The sequence below is a fragment of the Lagopus leucura genome, unplaced genomic scaffold (assembly GCF_019238085.1).
Source record: "Lagopus leucura isolate 7727_CA_CO unplaced genomic scaffold, USGS_WTPT01 Super-Scaffold_100157, whole genome shotgun sequence".
Taxonomy (NCBI): domain Eukaryota; kingdom Metazoa; phylum Chordata; class Aves; order Galliformes; family Phasianidae; genus Lagopus; species Lagopus leucura.
The window spans coordinates 23,382,182-23,408,369 of record NW_024962334.1 but is presented as its reverse complement, the minus strand read 5'-3'; the positions used below and the strand labels follow the sequence as shown (position 1 = coordinate 23,408,369).

At 35.7% G+C, this 26,188-nt stretch overlaps 1 protein-coding gene across 1 annotated transcript in view; it reads right to left on the bottom strand.

Moving 5' to 3' along the window:
- Positions 1-13,861: 13,861 nt before the first annotated feature.
- Positions 13,862-26,188, bottom strand: part of MEOX2 (mesenchyme homeobox 2) — a 52,973-nt gene continuing 40,646 nt past the window's right edge. Inside the window, exon 3 of the mRNA XM_042889050.1 lies at positions 13,862-15,137. Within this exon, the coding sequence (XP_042744984.1) occupies positions 14,913-15,137 (225 nt within the window). The 3' untranslated portion in view covers positions 13,862-14,912. The remainder of the gene's footprint in view (positions 15,138-26,188) is intronic.

Sequence of the window (26,188 nt, the reverse complement as noted above, 5' to 3'; positions counted from 1 at the left end):
TCCCTTGTGTAAGCTGGGGTGGTCACTAGGCACTGAACTGAGCCATTTCAAAATGCTTAATCAGCAGAAAAATTAGCCCAATAAAACAAAAAGCCAAAACTGGCTTCAGTTATTATGAACTGAAGTCAGGAGACATTCACATGGAAAGGATGATCAGGAAGACACAGTAGTCTAGATTCTGTCCTGCTGAGGAAAGCTTGGGAACTTGAGAACGTCAAATATATCTCAGTATCTCATACCCAAACTCTGTAAAAAGATGTTTCAAGGCATGTGTTCTAACTAAAATGATTGTTCATCCACATGGCTCATTTCCTGGCTGCTGAGCAGTACAGCTGTCCATGGGTTGCCTCCTAATCTGTCCTGCCCATCAGGTGTTCAGCTACAAATGTAAGTAACTGGTGAACTCTCAGTTAGGTCAGAACCAGTATTGCCCAAAGCTGGCTTCTTGTGCTGCTTATCTCTGTGCAGCCTCTAACAAGTTACTTTTAAACCATGCACATCTTCACACCATCTGATTAATTCATGGACAGTTCTGATACAGACACAGCTGCCTCATGAGTCAAGAAGCAGTCATCAGGGTCCAAAGCCTGAGGAACAACACAGGAGCTAATTTTTAAGGTTTTTTCCTTATTATATTTTTCCAGCATTTTCTTCTCTTGAAATACTTTAACCTTTTGTTCCCTCTGTGAAGAAATATGTTTTGTTTTTTTTGGTGGGAGAGAGGATGGGATGGGAGTTGCTGGAAAAATAAATTCCATCTTCAAGGCAAGCCTATCAAATAACTTTAGAAGAACAGCCTGCCCACCTGTTGCGGGTGTTTCCAGATTTTATTTGGCATGCTCTGCTATGAAATTCCCCACACTTTTATTCCTGAAAAATCTTTTTAGTTTAGTTTATTAGGAACACCAAGAGTCAAGTTGTTGCATGCTGTAACCTGCGTGGTACATCAGCATTATGTAGCACACAACCTTAGATCCAGAGTAGATATCATCCACATCAAAACTATTTGATCAGACACATAGTAACTTTTTTAGTAGGTCTTTGTATTATCTGACAATTGATTATAACTGATTATTTGGTATAACCAGAGCTATCTCTTTCATGTTTTTAAATTAGGTGCATGTGTGTCAACACCAGATAGATCTCAAATTCTGAAACATCTCAACACAGGAATTATGGCACACACTAACACTTCACGTGCGCAGGCACAAGCCATTTGGATTATTTCTGAGTTGAAGTGTGGGAAATACCACCTTTCAAGCAAGACTAGTAAAAACACTGACATTTTTAGCATAAAGAACAGTCCTAAAGAATCATAAAGAATCATTTCCCCTATATTCAGCACTCGTGAGGCCGCACCTCGAGTACTGTGTCCAGTTTTGGGCCCCTCACTGCAAGAAAGATATTGAGGCCCTGGAACGTGTTCAAAGAAGGGCAACAAAGCTGGTGAGGGGTCTGGAACACAGGCCATATGAGGAGAGGCTGAAGGAGCTGGGAATGTTCAGCCTGGAGAAGAGGAGGCTCAGGGGAGACCTTATTGCTCTCTATAACTTCCTGAAGGGAGGTTGTAGTGAGCTGGGGGTCGGCCTCTTCTCTCGTGTCATTAGTGATAGGACCAGGGGGAATGGTTTCAAGCTACGGCAGAGGAGATTCAGGCTGGACATGAGGAAGTATTACTTTTCAGAAAGGGTGGTCAGGCACTGGAATGGACTGCCCAGGGAGGTGGTGGAATCACCGACCCTGGGGGTGTTCAAGGAAAGGCTGGATGTTGTGTTGAGGGACATGGTTTAGTAGGAGCTATTGGGAATAGGTGAACGGTTGGACTGGGTGATCTTTTAGGTCTTTTCCAACCTTAGTGATTCTATGATTCTATGATTCTATAAAGATTATGCACATATATCTTTGAACAAAAACAGGAGAGTTGTCAGCAGAAGATGTACTTAAGAAATTAACTGGGTGAAATTTTAAAGTTTGAGTTGTTCAAGCACCATGTGGCATTAAATAACTATTTTTCTTTATCATTGGAAACAGGGCATCAGTTAATTCCCTTAGGAAAATCAAACAGTTTCTGTTCCTACCTATCATGCAAATCCCCTAGTTCTTGCTCAAGAGAGAGATTCTTTTCGGTGAGTAACTCCCTTAAATAAGCTATGATGAATTACAAGTGCTGAGTGCAATGAACAAGTTTTAATAAAACAACTTACTTAAAGATGAAAATCCCCTTTTATTTTCTTGTAAAATTTCTTCTGGCAGACAACAGTCCTCCAGTGCCAGGAAATCTGGTGGGAGATGGACACCCCACTGTCCCATGGAAGGAAGCCTACTGCCACTGTCCCCTACCACTCAGGGACTAGTTCTCAGCTCTGGCTCACCCTTCTCCATACTCTCCCTTAGGAGAGGTTACTCCCTTTCCTTGCCTTTTAGACACTGAATCCATGCAATGAATTCAGACATGACAGCAAAAAGGAACCTCCCTCCTGTTGCCTAAAGTCACAAGGTAGTAGCCTCCCCCATCCATGGAATTCATCACCTATCAACCTTACAACCCACAGCTGGTTCTCACACTGCTCCAGGGTCTGTAGGAAGATCCATTGCTTCATGTCACCCTTAACACTTCTTCCTCAACACTTCCTCCCACTGCTCCTTTACCCAGTGCCTGAGGGCCTCAAGCAAAACACATCTCTCACCTTCAAGAAACATCATATGCTCTCCACAGCCAAAACCTACAAGCAGAGAGCATCCACCTGCTCCAATTCTTCTAATGCACTGCAGGTAAATCACTTATCACTCATTGGGAATGCCATACAGTACCACTCAATCTTGTAGTACCTGAAACATTTGCAGTATATTCTTTATACTCCAGCTGCCTCTCAGTTACCAAAAGAACTGATAGTTGCACCTCTACTAAAATAAACAGGTTCTTTACTAATCAGCAATCAAGACAGGTGTTGCAAGTCATTTTTGATTAAATCTCCCTCTCAGATGAGAGCTGAAGATGTTAGCTCCAAAACGTCCTAGAATTTTGTAGAAGCAAGTAAATCTGAAATTCAAACTGAAGAAGTGTTAAAACCAGGTCAAGACATAATAAAACAATATCAGCAAATAACTACTACAGTAAAAATAGTACTGTCAAAAAAAAAAAAAAAAAAAGACCCACCAAAACTAAGGAAAGTAAAGGAAGGCCAGACTGTATAGAATTACCATGCTTTTAGGCTATTGGAAATCTAGAGCAGATATGTAGCTAAAGATCTCAGGATAGAGTATCATATGGTGAGGCAATTAAATGGCACCATAATTCATAAGCTCTGGAACTATATGTTAAGCTTAAAGACAAAGTGTTTCAATCCTTGAGTGCTTTTCAGTTTGCAAATTTAAAGCTCATTTTATGCCTGAGACTTTTTAATGTATTACAAAATGCAAGAAAAACTCAAAGTCATTCAGTTAAAATGAAGTATTAGAATACTGTCAGTCAAATTACAAATAATACATATATCACAGTTCACCATAGCAAAAACTTTTTTTTCTTTCTTGCTATCAGTTTTTTGTATCATCAATACAAAGCAATATAGAAATAGAAATTTCATTTATTCATGTACATTACTTTAGGGGAAAAAAAAAGACTATCTGCTACAAAATCCACTTATGAAATGCCAATTCTTTCTCTTTCATTCCAGTTCCAAAATTCAGGTCTCCATATATTCATAAATGTTTCTAATCTCTTTTTATGTTCAGGGAATGAAATAGTCTTCAAATTTGTATGTCATAAGTATGGAATGTATTCCCTGATATTTAGTTTTGGGGAATCCTTCCAGTGTACAGAGTAATTCATACAGCAGCTGTGGTCAAGATGTCTATAAGGTTTTCTTTTCTGAGTTGTTTACCTGTCATGAAACTCTTACTGATTTAATATCTGAGCCAAAGCCTAATCAAAATAGTAAAATTTGTACGTGTAGTGTTTTGGGGGTGGTGAGTGCTTATGGGTGTTTTGTGGCATTTTTCCAAGATGCTGGGAGATAAAATAGTGGAAAATTGATTTAAAAACAATAAGATTTTCTTGAGTTCACATGCAGCTGTCTGGGTCAGTTTTGTCTACTAAAATAGGTTTGCAAAGTATCAACTCCATAATTTTTACATGAATCATCCTCTAATTTTTAAGGGATTCATGAGCTACCTGGAGAATGCATGCTCATTCTTAAAAGATTATGAAATCCAGTACAATCTGCATAGTCCATCTGAATAAAGCAATTATACTTAGAAAGTAAGTTATTTTGTATTTATCTATTAAAAAAATATATGTTGACCTCACAAATCTCTCTAGTTTGGTGCAGATTGGTCATGTTTAAAACCACAGTTCTCTGTCAGCAAAGCTGCTGTTGACATGTTTGAGCCATTTCTGTGATGTTAATCCTTTGTTTCAGACCACAGAGAGGAAAACCTTCGGATATGGAACACAGTGAGAGGAAAGATGGGAAGTAGGGAAACCAAGAATAAACACAGGCTTTTCTCTACCAACTCTGCAGAATTCGGAGAAAAATATTAATATAAAAGTTAGGCTCTCTGACATGTCTTATAGAATACAGGAGTACCTTTGGCATGCAGGCACTGTCACAAAGCTAAAGGAATTTGAACTTGTTGCCCTGTGTCTCCAGCTGAGCTCTCAATGGTTTTTCACCTTTATATATTTTTTTAAGTTTTTTTCACAGTTAAACTTGAGCAAACACTGACTATTATGTAGTGAACAAGAAAAATTTTCAATAAAATGCTTCTAAGAAGATTTTTTTTTTTTATTTAGTTAGTTGTAGTTGCTATTATTGCTTGTTTTGTTTTGATTCCCTCTGCTAGAAACTAGACACAGTGATCACATGCAGATCTGTGTTTGTTTCAGTGTTACATTACTGTAACTAGAATTAGAATCTGGACTGAAACATTTGGTATGTATTCTGAACCAGCAAGTATGCAATTAGGGTGTAAAATGTTGATATCTGCCACATCGAATAGTTCAGCTCCAGTAAAGCACATTCCTACCTGAATTCCCTCCACAGACATCTTGAATTAATTGACATTATTATAATAAAAACATTTTGGACCTTACGTCAATTTCAGAAACTGGCATTTCAGAAGCTGAAAGATGTCCTCTTGTTTGGACAGATGAAGAGAAGAATACTTGTTACATTATTTTCCTTGACTATTCTAAGCAACAATTCTCCCAGTTGTTCCACTGCTCACATTAATACTTAGTCTAATGCTGTTTTTCTGTTTCACACCTATGAGAAATACCAAAGCTACTGCTATAGGGTGGAAACATCTCCAAATTCTTAATATATGTCCACAAGTCTCAATTTTGCTTTGTAAAAGGCTTTGGTGGTTTTTTTTTGTTTGTTTTTGTTTTTTATGATGACTTTTCAACCTGGTTTACAATGAGAAATCGTTTCAAATATCAGAATTCTCCACAGTACAAGAAATACATATTTTTTAAAAGCTCACAGATTGAGTATGATCATAGGTTTGACAGAGATGTAGTAGATTTGAGCCACAAAGAGTGCTGGTGAGTAAGGTTAATTAAATTCAGAGAAATTATTTCTCAGATACATCATGAAGCCTTCACCTGATTTCATAACTCACAAACACACACATGCACAAAAGGATCTTAAACGTCCTTAAAAATAAAAAACCTCTATTGTCCTACACATCACAGTATCACTTCTAAAAGGGAATCTCACGCTTTATGCCAGTTTCGGATATGCTTCTTCATCTTGGAGAATGTAAGAGTGGGAACTGAGAAATTTTTTTTCTTTTCAGGCAAGATATCATGCCTATGCATTATTTTATTTTTGCTAGTCTGAGTAATTTACTACTGCTTTACTAATATGTGCAACGTCATATCTCATATATCTCATATAACATTCATGGTTATATTGCACAAAGTGCAGCTGTAGGCTGTGGTTAGGTACATCATTATTCACATTTACTTCTTCTGTTATTCTTTGAATTGTTAAGCAGCTGCAAATCTTCACCTCAGAGAGAGCTGCACAGCAGTGATAGGCAAAAGTAGAGACAGTGGGGTTTTATAGTTTTCATAAAGCTGCCTATAACTTTCAAAATGATTCTTTAGAAGCAGATTTAAATGTCTGAATGATAATATAGCCTTTATCTATTAAAATCTGTGAGCAGCCTACATCCACGTTGACCCTCACAATTCATCAGATCTCCAGAAAAACAAAAGGACTGTTAAAGTGAGAAAGCCTTTTGCTATACTGGACTAATTTTCTGATAGTCTGAGGCAGTGGAATATTCTTGTATATGTTTGTTACGAGAATTTAGTCTCCTGCCAGAACAGAAAAAAATCTCTATATTGGAGAATCAAATACTGTATTCACAAAGTCTTTCAGAAAGGCCATTGTAGGATGGACTCAGTCACAAACTAGTGTCTTCATCCATATTTAATCCATCATATGATGAGGTATTTAATGGATTTTAGCCTTTGACATATTATAGCACAGGAACAATTTCTGTGCAGTTTTTGGCTTTGTTTTCCTTCCTTTCTAATGGAAACCTGAAAGCTTCTGTTCCACAAATTCCATGAAGAACTCAATCTAATGAGTTAGATTTTGATTGGTATTCAATTTGGGCTAAGTAATTTTTTTTATTGTTGTTTTTGTATTGTTTTATTTGTTTAATGAAATGTCTTTGGTATGTTTCAATAAATGTATTTGTACAAGGTCTGCTTTTAATTTCAGTAGATCCTAACTCCAGCTTCATCAGGCTTATCTTTGCACTGTGGCTGAATCTTTAGTTCTTCTTTTCTTAGTCTCATAAGAGTCAGTATAACTTTTAACAGGAATCTGGCTGAGCCAGAAAGGAAATCATCTCAATAGCACTGCATGCCAGTTCTTTGTGTACATCTCATAATCGCAGTATGCTAAGTCAGTCAGAGGCTAAGCATTATATTGAAAACACAAGAGGAAGTCTTTATCAAAGTAGAACTGCTCTTTGTGATAGAAAACTAGTAGTTCAAAATCATCCAGATGTCTCAGGGTTGATAAAAAAAAATACAACAGTGCTAGATACGCAGTTACTTAAAAGACTGCACTTTATCTCAATGTCATATCAATTTATTGTAAATATTTTGTCAAGGGTTTTGTGTAAGGCTGCAGAAAAATTTTGATTACTTTCATCACTGATAGAGCAAACAGTGCAAAGCCTTACTGTCAAAAGGAGTAAATGTGCCTGTATTTTCCTCATCCTCATTTTTTAAACTGCTAACACTGTTATTCATTCTGAACACCCAGATTACAAAGAGTAAAAAGGCTGTTTATTCAAAAGACTTTCTGAAAACTCCATAGGAAAGAGGAAGCCTTGCATTTGTAGTGGCAATCCCTTACCTCCTAAAAACACTCATCTGCTAGAGACATCTGGCTCAGTGCGGTGAGTTTTCATCTTCTGTTGGGAGGGCTGATGTCATGTAAGAAAGTCAGGGGAGCATACTAACTATTGTAAATGAGAGGCAGCAGCAGTGCTTATCCTGGGAACTGGGACTCCTGGATCAATTGCATGCCTGCCTGCAGCCCCCATGTGTTGATTCTGGCCCATTAATCATCCCGTTAATCTTCAAAAAGCTTAAAAGTGCGAGTGTATGGGAGAGTGAATATAGGTGAGAATTTGCAGGTGTCATTCACAAAATACAGCCATCGTTCTCCTTTCCTTTCAACAAACAGTCCTCCCAGTCTATTATGAAGCACAGAAGGAAATTCTTTCCACCACCTTTTACCCTATCTAAAATTTCTGAGAGCATCAGATTTTTAACATTTTTCAAGACTGCATTGTAAATATGAAGGAGCAGCAACTTCATCCAACCTACATCTATTAACTTTCATTTTTTGAACATCACCACAGTGTATACCACTGCATGAGTCATCTCAGTCCTGTATCAACCAACTTTTCAATTCTCTGCAAATGTTCTGCTGTACTCTTTTGAGAAAGAGCAACACATGAGAACAAGGCAATTCTAGGCAATTCGAAGGTTATATCATGCTTGACACCTGACTTCACTTTAGTAACACCTGCCTGAACAATAATTAGCAGGCCACTTTTAAAGAAAGAACTTCCATACACCACAGATGGCATTTTTCATACCAGACAGGCAACGATGTATGTTGGAAATGAGCCAAACTGTCTGCAAAAACTGTGAGAAATTCAAGACAGACATCTGAGTGGAAGGAAAGTTTTACCTTCCTCAACACCCCTACCTCCTCTCCCCCCCCACAACCATTTAGAAACATCTGTTCAAACCTACCTCTGTATAATGTGCTTTATTTTTCTTATCTACTAATGCTACAAATTATAGTCAAAGGAAAGCAGCATTGCAAGTTTCTTTTATATTGGTTATGAAAACTATGATTTAATAATGTAATGTGATGACTTGCCAGCTATAGAAATCCAATATTATACAACTCCTGTCAGAACCAGGAACAAAATTTTCTTAACTGGCTAGTAATATGAAGTTCTCAACTCACATTTCTATAAAGTGGACTTAATTTTCACTCAAAACTTTGTTGAAATCAGGATACTGTGTGTCATAACGGAGGCACAAAGTCAACAGTCACTTTGGAAATTATTGGCTAATGTCTTAATCCTGGACTGCTCTCTGATTTGTATGAACTTTTGTGTATACCTTGGGCTAAATCCAAATATCTGTGAAATCCATCGTAATCTTTCCATTGCCATCTATAGGGCTTAGATGAAGTCCTTTGCTTCCTTGGAATAGTTATACTTCTTTTTAGCAAAAATATTCTATATAAATGGAATCCTGAGATCTTTTCATAATAATCAGTTGTCAGAATCAAATAGCTTATGCATAAATACTAGTTTTAGAAAAGGACCAGGTATATGTTATATTTAGTAAAATTTACGAACTAAAAATTGTGCATTTTTTATACAATTCCAATGAATAATTATGGACATGAGAATTATAGAAATGCATATATAAAATTATTTATAATGTGTCTTACTTCCAAACTTTTTTGCCCCCAGTACTTTTTACTCTCCTAAATGCATTTCTGTGGTGGTTGCATAAAATATTCTAAGGGTACTTTTCAAGATACATTTTTAATTTGGGAAAATGCCCATTTCAGTATTTTCTCAGCTGTGCATGTGACTTTCTTAGCAAATAATTTAGTAAGCATTCAGAACAAGCATATTTCTAAAAACCCCGCAGACGTAAGAAACATACACAGTGGCTATATAGTCATTGTAACGCTAAAGATGAGAATATGTCCCTAAGTACTATATCACTTATATACATATTTACCATTTTCATTCCTTCAGATAGTTTTACAGATGAGATAATTCAAACAAGGAGACATTAACAACATGAAGGCCATAATATTTTCATGTATGACAAGAAAATTCTTAAGGAAATCAATTATTGTGATGTTTACTTGAAGAATGAGCAAATCTGAAATTTGTTGTTCATGAATATAAAATAATCTTTTTCAAATTTTCTTATATTGGATGATAAATTTTCAAAATTTGCAGATAAAATCCAATCAGCAATAAAGTATTTTGTCTTTCTTTTGAGAGAAAACAAATATTTTTTTTGTTATTTTGTTTGATATAACAACTAAATAATTAAATTCAAATATATAACCTGAATAGAAATATACATAATAAATAAAAATGAATAAAATAATGATATTTCTGTACAAAAAACCAAAACCATTTATGGAAACAACAGAACTCAATTAATGGTCTGAATAGAATACTATTTTTACTATTGTTTAATGTTCTTATTCATATTCTTATATCCTATCGCAATCATACTTTTTATTTGTGGTTTGAAGAACCATGTATTTACTCTTTATTGTGAATCATTTGTTGACAAAAGGACTCAGGGTCTTGAGGGTTGGAAGAGATTATTATAGTAATCACTCAAGGACCAAATAAGACCAAAAAAAGAGCAGAAAAGTGTCCACAGTGCAAACCAAAGTGGTAATAACTCAAAAGGTTTGCTGGGTCCATGACACAAGTGACCAGGACAAATTTCTTGAGTTCACCATCATTTACTCAATAAAAGTACTTTAAAACATACCTTTCTTTAAAAACTCTTTATGTAGACAGAGTCTGTCTACATAAAAGCACTGAAAAATAAAGGAACTATGATTTTTCCCAATTATGATTATTATTTAATGAGCTCTTCATTCACAGTTCTTCTTGGGTTCTTTTCTAGTTATTGATACAAAGCAAGTTTACTGCTGAGATAAGTTTTTATCAACTGAATGTAATCAATGTATCAACCAAGTTCTGCAGACAGGAGTTGTGACGGTTCAGATGCCAAGAGAAAGACAACAAAGATTAATAAGTCTTCAAGCACTTGGGAAGAAGTAAGAAAAAACTGTGAAATCAGAAACCTCTAATACATTTGCATTTTATACAAATGACTGTGATAGCCTCTTATTACACCACATGGAGGCCCTGAATAACAGCTATAGACCTTAAACTATATGGAAATTGATCCACATACTGTACCTTTCAGCTGTAAATGATGTCAAAAAACTATGGGACCTAAATTAAAATGGATAGAAATACATAAAAGCACATGAGGTCTAGTAAATTCTTATTAATATGAGGTCATAGTGTGCAACAACAGTGAGGCCATATGCCAGTTATTACAGGCTATATCAGGTACACTACCTTTTTTGAATGAATATAGACATCAGGTTGTGTACAGAATTCTTCCTTTCAGTACACACACACTGAGTGATATTAAATTATAGTACATTATTGGTTAAACACTGCTCTAAAATTTCTTGAATCTTAAATACTGCATGTACCCTATTAAATACAGGCTCACCCAAGAGACACAAGTAACTGAAGCCAGGAAATTTTAAACAAAGGCTCAAGCTGACTTTTTGTCCCTAACTTATATAACTTTGTTTTCTCATACCAACTAAGAGCACATGTCCTAATGCTATTTTATTTTCGTTCATTTGTGCAAATAACATTGCAGCAGTCTTCATTTAAGAAACCAGGAAACTAGCTTCAAATCTTGCATTTGGTGGAAAGACATATAGAGCCTCTCCTTACATTCCATTTTTGCTAATTTTGATCCAATGGAAAGAAGTTTAGAAAATATATTCAAACTGCTTTGAATAAGTAATTAAGTAAGTCCAGTTAGTTTGCAATGGTATTGTTTTAAACACACCTCTTGAACAACCATTGCCAAAATAAATCTGAAAAACATGAAGGCACAATTAACAAGACAAAATAAAAAGTCGACAGCCATAAGGGAAGAAAAGGAAACCCTGCAAATACTATGTAGTCTTGTACCTCAAAGACAGTAGAAAGAAATTAATTCCAATCATTTATCATGTTGAAAAACTGTCAGAGATCACTCCTGTCCTACAGTCAGTTAGATTATCCGTGTATTCAGATTCTATCTCTGATTCAATGATATTTTGAGCATCAAAGAAAGATGATCTCTGGGCAGATAAAATATGTTACAAGTCCTTAGAAGAAGGGTTCATCAATGATTAGACATAAAACAGATCAGTCACTATTTAATAACAGAAACTAATGAAAATAAGTAAACCAAATGAAGTTTCATCAAACTTCATTCTATCAAGTGCCTGCAAATTGCAAATCACAATATCAGGGGTTGTCTGTGCCCACCCGTCAAGTGGTATACTCTTAGCCATACCGTATGGCTGGATTGGTGAAAGAATCCTTTGTTAATCAGCAAGCAGATAAAAAACCCAGAGTATAAAACAAAACTTTAAGTTATAGTTCAGAAGCCATCAAAGTTGTTTTCAGGAACAACTTATGCTAAAACTTTGATACAATTCATAATATGCTGAGTCAGTTTGTTGATTCCATAAGCTAGTTTTGGAGTAATTCGTATGTTCAGAAGAAGCCATAATACCATCTGCACTGATGAGTTTTGAGTAGAATTGCTCACCCAAAAAGCACTGTTAATGAGCAGAGGGTTCACTGCTGCTGTACACGGCTTGAGCATGAGCTAGTGGAAGATGTGTCTGGATTTCCATGGGGCTGTGCTTGTAAGTAAATTCATTCAAGATCATAGTAGGAAGCTCACTGTGCTTAGAATTTGTAGCTTCAACTTCTGCCAATGTGGGATCTCTGCACTATATTTCGCTTTGCAGTGGTCTAACCACAAAACAGTTGTTTGAAGCCAGCAAACGTTGCTACATCCAGTCAGTGTTTTTTGGCCACATTCAAAGTCTTATCTCCTTTTAAAATATGGAAGACAATCAATTTTGCTAATCTTCCCACACTCATACTCCAGTGTAAAGTTACATGATTTGGTGCTTTGTTTGAAGATTTACTTAAATAAAATTATATAAAAATTCTCCAAGCAATTTACATTCATCTGCATGTTTCTCTCCTTATCCCTCATATCTGTAGAGATTCAGCTAAACAAGGAAAATGGAAAAAGACAATCCTCAAATGGAAAATATTCTACCTTGTAGTGAGATTATTACAGCTCATGATTGCCACCATCACACATATTGGCAAGTATTGCAATCAAATCACACAATAATACATCTCTCAAAATGCCTTGGGCTAGGAAGACATCGCTGGTGCATTTCAAGTAATGTAAATAAGCTATTTCCATTTGTACTGTGAAGTGTCATCTCAAACTTGGCAGAACCCTTTTCAAGTTCAGTCTTAAAGTGTATAAAAGGCACTAATCAATTCCGTGTGCTCAAAAAGGCATTTTGGCAATGATAGTATTTGAAAGATAATAATACTCTCTTACATCTTACATAGTAAAATGGGTCACCTAAAATTTGACTAAAAGTCTTTGTTTTTATAAGAAGGTAGTATCTGAAAATTCAAGGTGGTTTGTTTTAATTTTTTAATTAAGTTTTTTTCATTCTAAAATTCAGGTATATTTCTTTTAGCAGGGAGCAAAACTAGCCTAGAATAAGAAGTATTAGTCCGGGTCACTTTTTATTTCCTATTTTGATAATCACCATCACCACTCAAAAACTTTCCCATTTAGTCATCAAAATGAAAAATATCAAGTATTTGCAAGCTGTTGGATTACTTCTCTATCCTCCTTGTACACTTAGTAATTTTGTATGAAAAAGGCATTTGGAAAAGAACTGAGAAACAAATAGCAAAACCCTTCAACTCCTGGAATCAATAAAGTACTCTTTAAAGTCTTTAAAGACATGAATTATCTACTGTTTGGATATTTTAAACTAAAGGGATCATGACAACAATTAACCTGCAAGAAAGATCAAATCTACAGTGGAAAGGATTTAGAAAACAGACTCAGATCTCTTGATTGCATTTAACTTATATGATGCCCTATTACTCCACATAGCAGAGCTTCAGTGAATACTCTCAAAGACATGCATATTTTCCACTTGCTCCTTCTTTCACTCTGCATCTTCTTTGCTGAACACACTTGAATTAATCCCTTACATTTTTGGAGGTATTTTAATATCTTTCTCTTGAACAGCACTATCATAAAAATTATGTCGTAAGTGTGCATCCCTTTCCTGATGTTTATTCATTTTAATCCATTTCAACAATGTCCAACAAAATAACCCTTTATATTCACTCTAGATCTGGAAAAATGGTTGAACAGACTCTTGTTGTTTTTGGCCAAAGACATCAGTAGCCTCTAGATGCCTTTTTCCTGCTGAAGGAAAGAGTTTCCCAAATGGATGAAGGTAGAAAGTTTATCCAAGATTAAAAGCCTAAATTTGAAAATGCAGCTTTGTTTTGTTCACAGATGAAGTTCTAAAAGACCCAAAAAAGTCAGAGTTCCTTAGGACTTTTACAAAACAACTCTTTTAAGTTTCCTGTGAAATCACTGTAGAGAGACAAGAAATATTTAAAAAGGATTATTTATTAAACATTTTTCTTTACAAAGTACAATCAATGGTTTGCATTAAATTTTGAGTTTTGGTGTTTGCCTGTATGTACACAAAAGCTTATAACAGAAAATGTGTCTTGATTTTACATACGGGACACAATACTGAGTTACCTTCATATTTTGATTCCTACCAACATAAACAGTTGATAATAACTTTCAGCTTACTGCTGTTTTTTAAACTGAAGATGAAGCAACATTTCCGCAGAGTCGGTATTAATCAATGTACTCAGTGATGACAAAGTAGAAATGAATAATCCTTTCTGGGGTTTCCACTGAGCATGAAAATTTTCTGGCAGGTTACTGGACTATCCTTATGATCCTAAAAATCATTTTTTGCAGTTATAAGATAAGAAGAATTGAGGAGCTAGGTAAGTTTAATAATACCCTATTAGCAGCAGTTGATAGTAAATGCAACATAACGTTTGTTTTGTCTGTCATACAAGGACTTGTCCTAGCAGATACTTTCTCTACTTGAACAAAAGTATCTGCATGTATTGTATGTCTTTGGCGAAACAAAACAAAAATAAAGAGACAAAAAGCCATTTATTGTCATGAGTGACTATTGCCATCAGCTAATATGAATGCATTGCTAAAATTAGTGAAGACAGGAAAATGCTGTAAGGTAAATATATACAGAGTTAAAATACATTTCTTATCCACTAGATAGTGATTTTGTGGCACTGTGGTTTTCAGAATATAACGTCTGTTGAGAGCAATGTAATTTTCAGTGCAAGCTAAAGCAAAAAATACCTGCCCGCTGTCATAAACATGACAAACAAATCTGGAATGTTCAATGTTCCACTTCTCCACTCTTGAGGCACCTTTAAGACATGGCACTTACTGTAAACCATCTAAAAATCAAGAAAAACAGACACAATAAGCCTGAATCTTCCATAACAACTTTAAAAATCATTGCCAGAGTCACTTGCATACGTAAACGATGCCTGTGTAAGGCTTGCCAGCAAAGCATCTTTCCTGAGAACGGAGCTGGGACACTCTCTGTGTATCATAAGTGTGCGTGCTCAGAGCTGTGATCGCTGTCATGGCTGTCATCATTCGCTAGTGAGTCCCCTGTGTGCTGGAGACCAGCTGCCCCAATGCCAGAGAGCTCGGAGGGGAGCAGCGTGCCTTTTTTCACATTCACCAGTTCCTTTTCCCGGGCTGCTGCCCCTTGCTGGCCTCCTTTTACCCGCTTCCACTTCATCCGTCTGTTCTGGAACCAAACTTTTACCTTTGTGGAAGAAAGAAAAAAAAACAAGAAAATAGAGATGGAGTCACTGAAGTTTGATAATCATCTTCCTAGCTGTAGAATAGCCCTGCCTTTTTGGTTAAAAGTGCCTCAAGGACTCCCTGAACTGCAAGAGATCAAGTCTGGGAGGGGATGAGAGCCCTGGGGATGTGAGGAGAATGACTGCAGGGGATGGAAAAAAGTTACAGCAAGAAGGCTGCGGGCCCAGCTGCAATATGCATCACTGCTGTCATGCCCTCAATGGGAAGACCTCAAAGCCCTTTAGAAAACACTGGAAATTCAACATGCTCTTGAAAAATGCATTAATGCCATTCCACAGATAAAGAAACAGAGACACAAATGAACCCACAAGGGACTGGACAGGAGATCCCAGCTGTTGAGTAGTCCAGTGTGGTATCCACAGTGCTGCTTATTTTCTAATTACGTTTTAAAGGAAGCTAATCACTTTGGAGATGAACTTCCACTGAAAAATTTTCAGTGTTTTCAGCCTGTTTGTTTCTGTTAACTGGTGGGTTTTGAGCAGAGCACTGTAAAAGTTCTTTTCCTCTTAATTCGCTGAAATGCCTGAAAGAGCATTTCTTACAGTCAAAACTTATTACTTCCCTGTCTATGTTACAAATGCGTTTAAATGAACCTGGTTGATAAATCCTTAATTCTATTCCATTTATTCACATTTTTCACACAAATAAACACCCACAAAGGCAGACAACAAAGCAGTTATAAATTTGAATCAAAATCAGCAGTTAATCAAATAATTTCAGATAAGAATGGAAAATAAATCAATGGCATGAAAGATTAAAAATGTATCTGTACATTTGAAGTTACATTATACCCCAAGATTTTACTCCAGCTGAAACTCATTTCCCCTCCTCCCATTCTCTGTATAGAAATATATGGAAAAAAAAAAAAAAAAAAAAAAAAAAAAAAAAAAAAAAAAAAAAAAAAGAAAAAAGAAAAAAGAAAAAAGTAAAGCTAAATTATTTGCACAGTTCTAAAGTACCAGCTCTGCAAACCACAAGCACTCTTTTTCAATAGCCAGAAGAAAAAAAATAAAAAGGATGTGCATAGCATCTGTCAAATATATTCGACTAGATTAAAGGCTGATTTCAAATCAGCTTATAATACTGTCACTGAAAACACTATTTGTGAATGGAGGGAAGATTGTTGGATTTGATCCATTTAGAGTTAATGTTACTAAAAAATCTGATACATGTGTGTCTGTGCAACACATAATATGAGGGTTCCACAGAAAAATAAACAATATCCGCAACGTTTCCCTCGGAAAAAAATGCAAGAAGGCTTGCAATGCCGGTGTATTCTCATCTGTGCTTAGCAGAATGTGTTTTAGAGTTTTAAAAGAAACAGCAAGAAACCGTCACAGCAGGACACATTGTACAACATGAGTAGTAGAGCCACAAGAATGCTGTCTTGCTGAATCTGTCTTATACATCCAGGAAACACTGTCGTGTTTAACCTTTACTATCACTCAGAATTTTATATTAAAACTTTACTGCAACTGAATTGATAGCTGGCATCGTGATTTGTATCTATGTGTGTGGGAAGGAAGAAAGGTATAGCTATTTTTTTATACTCTATGCTCCAGTTAAAGCCAATATGAGCTGTTAAAGCTGGTCACTTGGGAAAGAGCAAAATGATTCCAGGTTAGTTAAGAGCCTTAAAGCCCAGAACATCCTTTCTTTTAGTCAACTCATTAGAAGCAAAGCATCTGGTATGTACAGTGAAATGAGCGTAAAGGGGAAGGTATTTGTTGGTGGCTGCTGTGATATTAGGAATTATCATACTAAGATCACATATCAGATGTGTCCAAGCAAACAGTCTTCAAAAAGTGGCAGTATTGGTGCACCACTGACAGCAATGTGGGGGAAGTTAAAATGTCAGTTTGTTTATTTTGTGTTGTGTTGGTTTTTTTTTTGTTTGTTTGTTTGTTTTTAAGACAATGAATTTTTTTCTTGCAAAAGCCATGACTACAGTGGTGAAGGGAAGTATCGTAAATGCAACCACAGGCACAATCCAAACGCCAAAAATCAATAGGCTTTGAGTTCACCCTGGTACAACAGAATATTCTCATCCTACTTCTGAAATAGTGGCCCATAAAATTTTGTTTCATAAGAAGAAATAACAGCGCTAGCAAGAAGTTTTAAAAATCTAAGCAATTCTCAGAATGCTTTTATGTTCTTGAAGAAGAACAAAATAATAGTGTATACAATGAGTGGCTTCAAGAAAAATAGAAGGAAACACATAAAACTATTAGAATCCAAAGGAGGGCTATGAAGATGGCTAAGGGTCTAGAGGGCAAGATGGGTGAGGAGCAGTTGATGTCCCTAGGTTGGTTCAGCCCACAGCAGAGGAGCTGAGGGGCGGCCTCATGGTGACTGCAGCTTTCACAGGAAGCAGAGGAGTTGTGCTGAGCTCTGCTATCTGCTGACAGCAACAGGGCCTGAGGGAACAGCATGGAGCTGCATCAGGGGAGGGACAGGTAGGGGCTAGGGACAGGTTCTGCACCAAAGTGGGATGGGCACTGGGACATGCTCCTCAGGGCAGTGGTCACAGCCCAAAACTGCCTGAGTTTAACAAGTGTTTGCACAACACACTCATAAATATTGCTTAAATTTTGTGTAGTCCTGTGTGGAGCCAGGGGTTTGTCTCAATGATCCTTGTGTGTCCCTTCCACCTGAGGATATTCTATGATTCTTTCCAGCTTCCAGGTAATGATCAGAAGAGGTCATCATTCTAGGGAGTTCCTCTTCATTCAGATCACCTATCAAACTGGTGATAATTTAAAAAAAGAAAGAAAAAGTTTTTTAAAAAAAGTCTTAGGGATTTTTTAGCTAATGATTTCAAACAATTCACATCTCAGTTAAAGAATATTAAATAAGAAATTTCATTATTGGTATGGCAATGATTTTTTTTATAATATAATATAATGTAATATTATATAGTTTACATATATATATAAAATATAATTAATTTCAGTGAAATTTGTTATTAAAAATAGTGTGAGATTATTTTTACATCATTTGCTGTGTTAATGTACTGGGGTGCTCATATAGGAGAACCTAATAGTTTAGGTATTCTGTCTCTTTCTCTATATGTATATATCCTTATTTCCTTCATTTTAAAATACTGAAATCCACTTTTAACCCAATTCAAAGCACACTAATATCAGGGGGGAGTGTTTCCATCAAGTCCAGTGAACTCTATATGAGACCTCTTATGCTCAAGTGCTAATAATATGTGACAAGTCCTTCACTTGTTATTTCCTCTGAAGATCAAATTCAGATATAGGAATTCTGAACTTCCTTTGGAGCTGAAAAAGTCAGTTATGGCAGGTGTAGTAGTTTCTGATATGTGATCCATCCATATTTTTGTAACAGGAAGGAGGTGAAACAAACTATGTGAAGTGCTTCAGAGTATCATTTGTTTCAATTCATGGAAAACTGCCTTTCAGTTGCACAGATTATTTGAAACTTTGAAACACACACCAGGCAGTGCGAGGTGAGAAATAATGTGGGAGGGGAGGGAAGAGAGGAGAATATGAAGAGAGGAGAATATGAATGAAAAAAAAAATTAAAGAAACTTTAGAAAGAGAAAAAAAGATGGTCTAAAGACATGAATTTGAAAACCTTGCAGTTTTTTCCCAGTGGAAGAACAAGTTTGTTCCATTTACAACTTAAGCTAAAGCTATGACAAACTTGACAGTGTAGGAGTCCTTTTGCACTGCTTTAGTTATCTTCAGCAGGAGCTGAATGTGCTCACCACCTCCCAGAATCAGGGTCTGATTGCCTATTATGTATTAAAATGCACTCCCTCTTCTCCTCCCTCTGACTAGCACAGAGTAAGTATATAGAGCAAGCATATGTATATCTGGAAAACAAAGGAAGTGGAGGGAAATGAATGATATTAAAGATGATGGTAGCATTAACAGCTGTTTCTACATCAGCACTTAGGAGCCAGTCTATTGAGCACATCTGCTTACTGGCACGAAAGCACAGCCTCTTTTCCCTTAGTCAACAAGTTGTTTAGCATCTGCATCTCCACATCTGATGATTAGGCTGTTACTTAAGATTTGAGTAAATGATATCACGTTCTGCGTCTCCTGATGTACCAGAGAAATGTTTTTGCTGTGACCCATTTATTTTAAGGAGTACTTTGGAAGAATCACAGAACAAGATTCAAAACAAGGGAACTGATATGGTTAGTCTACACTACTTCAGTTATCAGTATATCCTTAGATATAAAAGTCCTTAGTAAGATTAGGAACCACACTGTTCTGTCTTTTACATATAGTTTCAGTACAACTTCATTTTCTGGACATTAGCACATAATTTTGGTTCCAAACAAGCACATCACCTAAAATGCTAATTTAACAATCCTTCTTCAGTGGAGCCCTTCAGTGACATGGAAGTTAAGAATAGTTAACTTATACCATGCTCTATAGATATTTCCTTTCGACAAAGGACTTTAGCATTCTGCAGATATAGAGAAAAGATTAATAGGTATTTTCTACAATTAATGATTATTCCTTAATAAAGACATTCTTCTCTCAAAAATTAAGTGTGATTGAATTCAAAATGAGCAAGTACAATAGTGAGACTTTTTCTATCAAGAAAATAGATATTTCTCTTTCAAAATGCTCTTTTCTGAAATCTTATCTAAAATTAAGTTTTCTGTTCCAGATTTTACAGGCATAAGTCCCATACAAGATTAAAATGTAAGGCACTGATACCTCACAAGCCTTAAGTACTGGAAACAAGAGGGCTGTGCCACTTCAGGCTGTTGTTTAGCTACAAGAGATGCATATTTTTAAGTACAAGCCTTAGAAGTCAGTATCCCAAACTCTATGCCTAAACAATGTGTCAGGAAGAACATATCACTAAGCCTTTTAAACATTTTCTCCCAGGCCAGCCACTGTCCTTTTTCTTGGATTGTTGTTTTTTTAAGCCTATCAATTGAATTTCTTCTAATGCAAGTAAAAATATGGAAAACAAAAAATAATCCTGATTTTTCTAAATTAAAAAGGAAAAGAAGGTTTACTTCTTGATTTTCTTTGGCTTTGAAAATGTTCCTTTTATTTTTAGATAGTACATTTATCTTGCCAAATTTTAAAGAAAGTCAAACTCCTGAACTTTACAGAAATCACTGATGTTCTACAGCTGAAACTTACCTTCTTCACATATGTAGAGATAGCATTTTCATAACAACTTATTCAAAACACTTATAAAAGCAAATAGGAAAGGAAAAAACAGGCATTTTTCTTTTCCTCATCTTGTCTATGAAAAAAAAAATAAGGTCAGCATCAGAGAATCATAGAATGGTTTGAGCTGGAACAGACCCTCAAAGATCATTAGTTCAACCTTCTGTCATGGGCAGGGGGACCTTCCACTAGATCAGGTTGCAAGAATCAAAACCATTAACTTAAAATTGTTTTTACAATTGAAACTATCAACTTAAAATATTTTCAGAAACAAATAAAGATAAGATGAGATTTTAATCAGTTTGATACATGAGTAGTTTTATTCAATTGAACTTAATTTTTTTCCTTATATAATTGGATAGAATTCACGTTTTTAATTAAAAAAAAAAAAAAATCACTCGCAATTTTAAAATATATTTTAAGCTTAAAACCAATTTAAATGTGTGGATATTAAATGTCTTCTAATTTATTATAAAATTGTATCAAAACATATCAGTTAGAGAAATTTAACTTTTCTAAATTATTAAGTGGTACCAAAACCTTCTGATTAAAATTGCTTTAGTCACCTTCTCAATGATCTAACATAATCTACTCAGTGTTACATTACAGAGCTTTGCACCAAGTACTCACAAGTACTTTGCAGCAGCTGTTGAGAAAAAGGGGAGTTTGGCAGGTGCACAAAGGACAGCTGTAACTTTTGGCACCCAGGAAGGTGTAGGAGGGAGTTCTGGATTTTCATTACATAAAAGTCAGTTGAGGTTTGGTTACTGCTTAGGTGATACATTCTGCTTTATACCTCCCACATTTCGACAAGGATGGAATAGACATTATATTTCAGAAGAGAGCAGTGATAAAAGTATTTTGTTCTCCTTTCAGAAATCTTTGACAGCAGTCAATTAACTCCCTGTGCTCCCTCCAAAGAAGTTCCAGCTTCTCCACCAGTGCTCTTTGAAATTACTTCCACGATCACAGTGAATCAGTTAACTACTCAAAGCTTTTCTGCAATAGGTTTCAGGACTAATGCACTTTAAACAGAATTGGACACAATGCATTTCAGGTTGTTTCCTCCTCCTGACTTGCTAAGAGTGTATTTTTGAGTCTCTCTTCTTTGTCTAAAGGCAGACAGGCAGCTTGTGAGGTTACTCCTAGAACTCCCATCTACCTTACCCTCCTATAACACATCTTTTGGGGGATTTGCCTTTAATAAATTCCTTTGCATATATAAAAGAAACTTACAAAAGAAACACAAGGTGGAAAACTAACTTGTGAGGAACGTCTGCTTGAGATAAAATGCTTCTTCACAGCACAAAGTAACCTATGATAGCCCTACAGGACTCTGTGGCTATAGAAGTCATTATCCTTGTACAGGAAAGAAGCACCATCACTTGTATTCATTTAAAGCAGTTCTACAGTTACTTTCCAAAATAAGCCAATCTTACGCCTTTTCATGGCAAACTAACTCAAAATTAACATCTGTTTTTAAAGCTAGTAAGCCTCAAGAAGCTGAAGCTATGTTCAGCAGGGCCTCCCTAAGAAAGAGCTAGTGAAACTAGAAAGAGATTCTACATTTAAAAAGAGTAAAAACGATTCGTTTGTACTTTTCCAATACCATTTATTCTGATTTATTTATTTTCTTCATGTAACCATAAGTCAGAAACTTGAAAAGTTTTTATCTCCTTGAAGGGGTTACAAAACAAGCCATATCTTCATTAGATTTGTGCTTAGGAAAGGGTAGGGAATAGCAGAGCCTTACAGTCTTTGTAAAAGTAGCCATATGAGGAGCTAATATTTCTATCTATTATTACATGCACTGCTTTATGTTGCTTATTACAATCATATTTCTCCCCACCCAGAACTCCATGGGGTTTCTCTGCAGGTGTAAAGTCCATTCACAAGTAACAGCTTGAAGTACTTGGATCTTTGCTCATGGAATTGCTTGTTTGAATTCAGTCAATGTTGCAGCAAAAGCAAATATACTATTTGAAGTTTTGCCATATACATTCTTTTTCTTGCAAATGAAACTTATGCACTAGTTATAATTAAGTTTGCTAGCGGCATTCTTTCCTAAGAGAATGAATTGAGTTAGCACAGTGACTCTTACAGCTAGTATTTATATTGCTCAAGACAAACATAGAAGTATTATAGAATTTTATTTTATTAACGATGTTACTTCAAATAAAACAAACAATCCAAATGATTTTAAACCATGCAGGCTCATTATTATATTGTGCATAGAGAGTGTTTAGCACGTGGAAGCTTAGAATGAGCAGCCGCCTTTCAGAGAAGATTTGACAGCACAATCAATCAGACAGATATGTTCAACTATGTATGATCAATTTATGAACTCTCAGGTGGAGTCTTTCTCTTTGCATTGGCTGTAACCTTATCAGTCAAATTCAGTACCTAAAAAATTCTGTGATTAAATCCCCCTGAGCACACTGATGCTGAAAGGGATTTTAATCAAGTCACTTGTGATCTAGGGCTGAGGTACCATTTGCATGGGAGAAAACTTTCTTTTGGAAAACTTCTTTAATATTTTTATAACCAAAACAATTTAATGTTCCAGTGTGGTTTATGGCCTCAGTGCCCAAGGTACTATATCAACATTACCTAAAAGCATTTAACTTATGATGTTGCCTCCTTCTTTTTCTGATAGAAAGGAGCATTAAAAAAGTTCTTCGTCACTCTTCCCAAGTTGGTACTACATATAGGAAAGCCAAAAAGAAACGCAAAAGTACTCTTCATTTAGAACAAAATGCATCCCTTGTCAACACACAATCAAAGGTTTCAGGCATTTTATAAATGACTGGTGGCTTCTGGGTGGATATTGGAAATTAAAGCTAAGAAGAAATAAACATTCTCGTTGCCATCAGCAGAATTTGATCTGACTAGGTGGGATTTTCTGTTTATGTTGGCAAACAGAAGCATTACGTATTTTGACTGTTTATTCCGGTAACCTTATCTAGCCTGCAGAACTGTAACATTGCTCTTTTGATTAGCTCCATGCAAAAAGATCTTGTGAGGTGGAAAGATCTCCTACTCTTTCTATATTTGGCAAGATCAGTTCCATAAAAATGTCCATTTTACCACGCCTCTGATACCCCACTGCAGCTGCTTCCTCTCCTCATCCCACAGTGAGATATTAAAAAGCCTGAATGGAACCTTCTCCAAGTTTATCTGGATGTACAAAAAAGCCAAGAATGCGCTTGTCAAGGTTACAAATATCTAGGGAGTGAAGATATTTTTTAGTCTAACTGGCTCTTCAAAATATAATAGAGGCCTGCCAGCTGAAAATTATTAACTGCTGACTGAGCAGGGATTGTGAGTGCACTCCATAGGACATGGAGCAGGAATTATATGTACCTATACTTCTGGAATCCTTACAATTTCATAATAGAGCCATCCTACCACCAGATGTGCTTATAATGCTCTAAAAGTGCATTCTTAATATCTAGGCATTTGAGGTACTTATTTCATTTCTTTCTCCTGTCTTGTAACTCAGGTTTCCTTTTCAGGGAGTGATAAGATTAATTCCTTCTCCTGGTCCATATGCTGTGTGGGTTTTTTCATTATTATTTTTGTGAGATGGCCTTCCATGGGTCATTTATATTTGAACTAATTTTGTAAATTTTTTTAAAAGTCAAATGGAGACTTACTTTGATGACTGCAGAAAATGTTAATACCCTTATGTAGCATTTAATATGGTCAGACATATGTTTTTTCTACAGCTTGATTAAATGCCAGAAAGGTAATTATGAAGTGTTAGTTGGTCAGTACCTCGTTTAAGCTGCAACGTATGGTTGAAATTACCACCATAGTCAAGAGGAAGATAAAGCTTTCTTGAGATAATAGACTATGATCTATCTCACATCTTGGGAAATAAACTGAAAGTTGTAACACTACAATACTTTTCTCAAATTATTTTTTGCTCCTCTTCCCTCTGAATAATATAATGTCATGAAAGAGGAAAAAAAGAAAAAAAAAATGAGAAAAAGAGAAGAAAGCAAGAAAGAGAGAGAAAAAGTGAGAAAGAAAGAAGAAAGCAAGCAAAAAAGAGAAAGAGAAAGAAGGGGAGAAGGAAGAGAAGGAAGGACAGGAAGAGAAAACAATATAGAAGAAGAAAAAAAGAATTCTGAAAACAAATATGCTAAATAATTAGGCCTGATTGTTTCTGAGGGGATACATTAGTTCATAAGATATCCACTGCTGTTTTTTTTCATCAGCTGAAGCAAATTTCAATTTTCTTTGGGCAAATTCAGTCTTTCAGGAGCTTGCATCATATATATTTACACAGTTATACAGTCTGTGATGAAACAGAGGTTATAACTACTTGCATGTTTGAAGATTTCAAACAAAGGAATTACTGCCAACCAGGTACCATTTTTTTACACTGCAGCCTTTGTGGTAATACAGGATATGGAAACTACTTCAGAAATATCATTTCTGCATCTCTGGAGAGAGTGATCTGGGTAACCCTACTACTGTGTTCTTATTTAGTCACAATGATTTTTAGAGAAAGGCATGTTTTCTTGTATATGTTTAAAATAAGCATCAAATCTGACCTCCTCAGCTGGAACAGCTAGTAAAAAAAAGGAATAACAGCAGCATGTAAACAAATAGGTGCAATTATCCCATTCATGAATAATAATTCACTCCACTAATGATGAAAAGACAGGTCCTGAATATGAATTCAGTTTATTCATTGAAAAAGAAAGAACAATTAGTCTCACAGCAGATCTGTGCTAGAGTTTTTTCTGGACACTTTTTTAATCACTGAAATACTACTGTGTAACAAATATGTAAGAAGATTCAAGCCTTTTGATTTACTGCTTTCAGTTTCTGAAGACTGCCATACACCATGGAAACCCATGCCCAGTTCCTTGACTATTTTTGCATTAAAGCAAAATATCTGATTTCAAAAAAAGACACTTCTAACTGATAACATTAGAAATCACACCATTACCTGGCTCAGTGTGATCCAGAATCCAAAAACTATGCCTAGATTTTCCTTTCAATTTTCCTTTTCTTTTGGATTAACGATATAGATTTTACGCTATACCTTTTTTTTTTTTCTCTCATACTACCTTATTTCAACAAGATATTGAACTGGATTCTATGGAGATGAATATTTTTTGTTTTCTAAATAATAGTGGCTTTAAAAAGGAAGACAGGAAGGAAAGCAAGGAAACAGGAAGGAAGGAAGGAAGGAAGGGAGGTGTCTATAGCAGCTCAGTTATCACTCTTCGACAATCTGGGGAAGGACAGAAGAATTATTTTGGATAATTAGGTTGGCTAATTATAATTCTATAGAAATTATGAAACTTACCAGGACAATGAACAGAACTGACATTATATGACAATCAGAAAACAAATATACCTGTAACTTAAATGATTTCTCAGCACTAGTCTTGCATAGGATGCCTTTTCTCCTCCAGAGACACTATTCAGTATTTACCCTTACAGTATCTTAAATCCTTTTAATCTATCTACTTCAATCCTTAAAGGAAAGAATAAAACATTTTATCAGGGACAATAGTTAAATTCCAGATCAAATTAACTACTATTGAAAATGGGAATATGTTTTCCAAAGTCAGCAGATTACTTCCCATAAAGTTGCACAGCAAATAGTTAAAAAATTTTGCTGTTGCTGCTCAGTTTTACACAAACTTTAACTTGTTACTGAGGCAAGAATTCATTCCTTCTCTTAGCTGCAAAATGAGGTGTGGAAGATATTCTAATTGTCTAGGCTTACATGAGTATGAATGAAAAGGGCAGAAAGTTATCAGTTGTTGGATACAAAATTGTATGCTTTATAAAC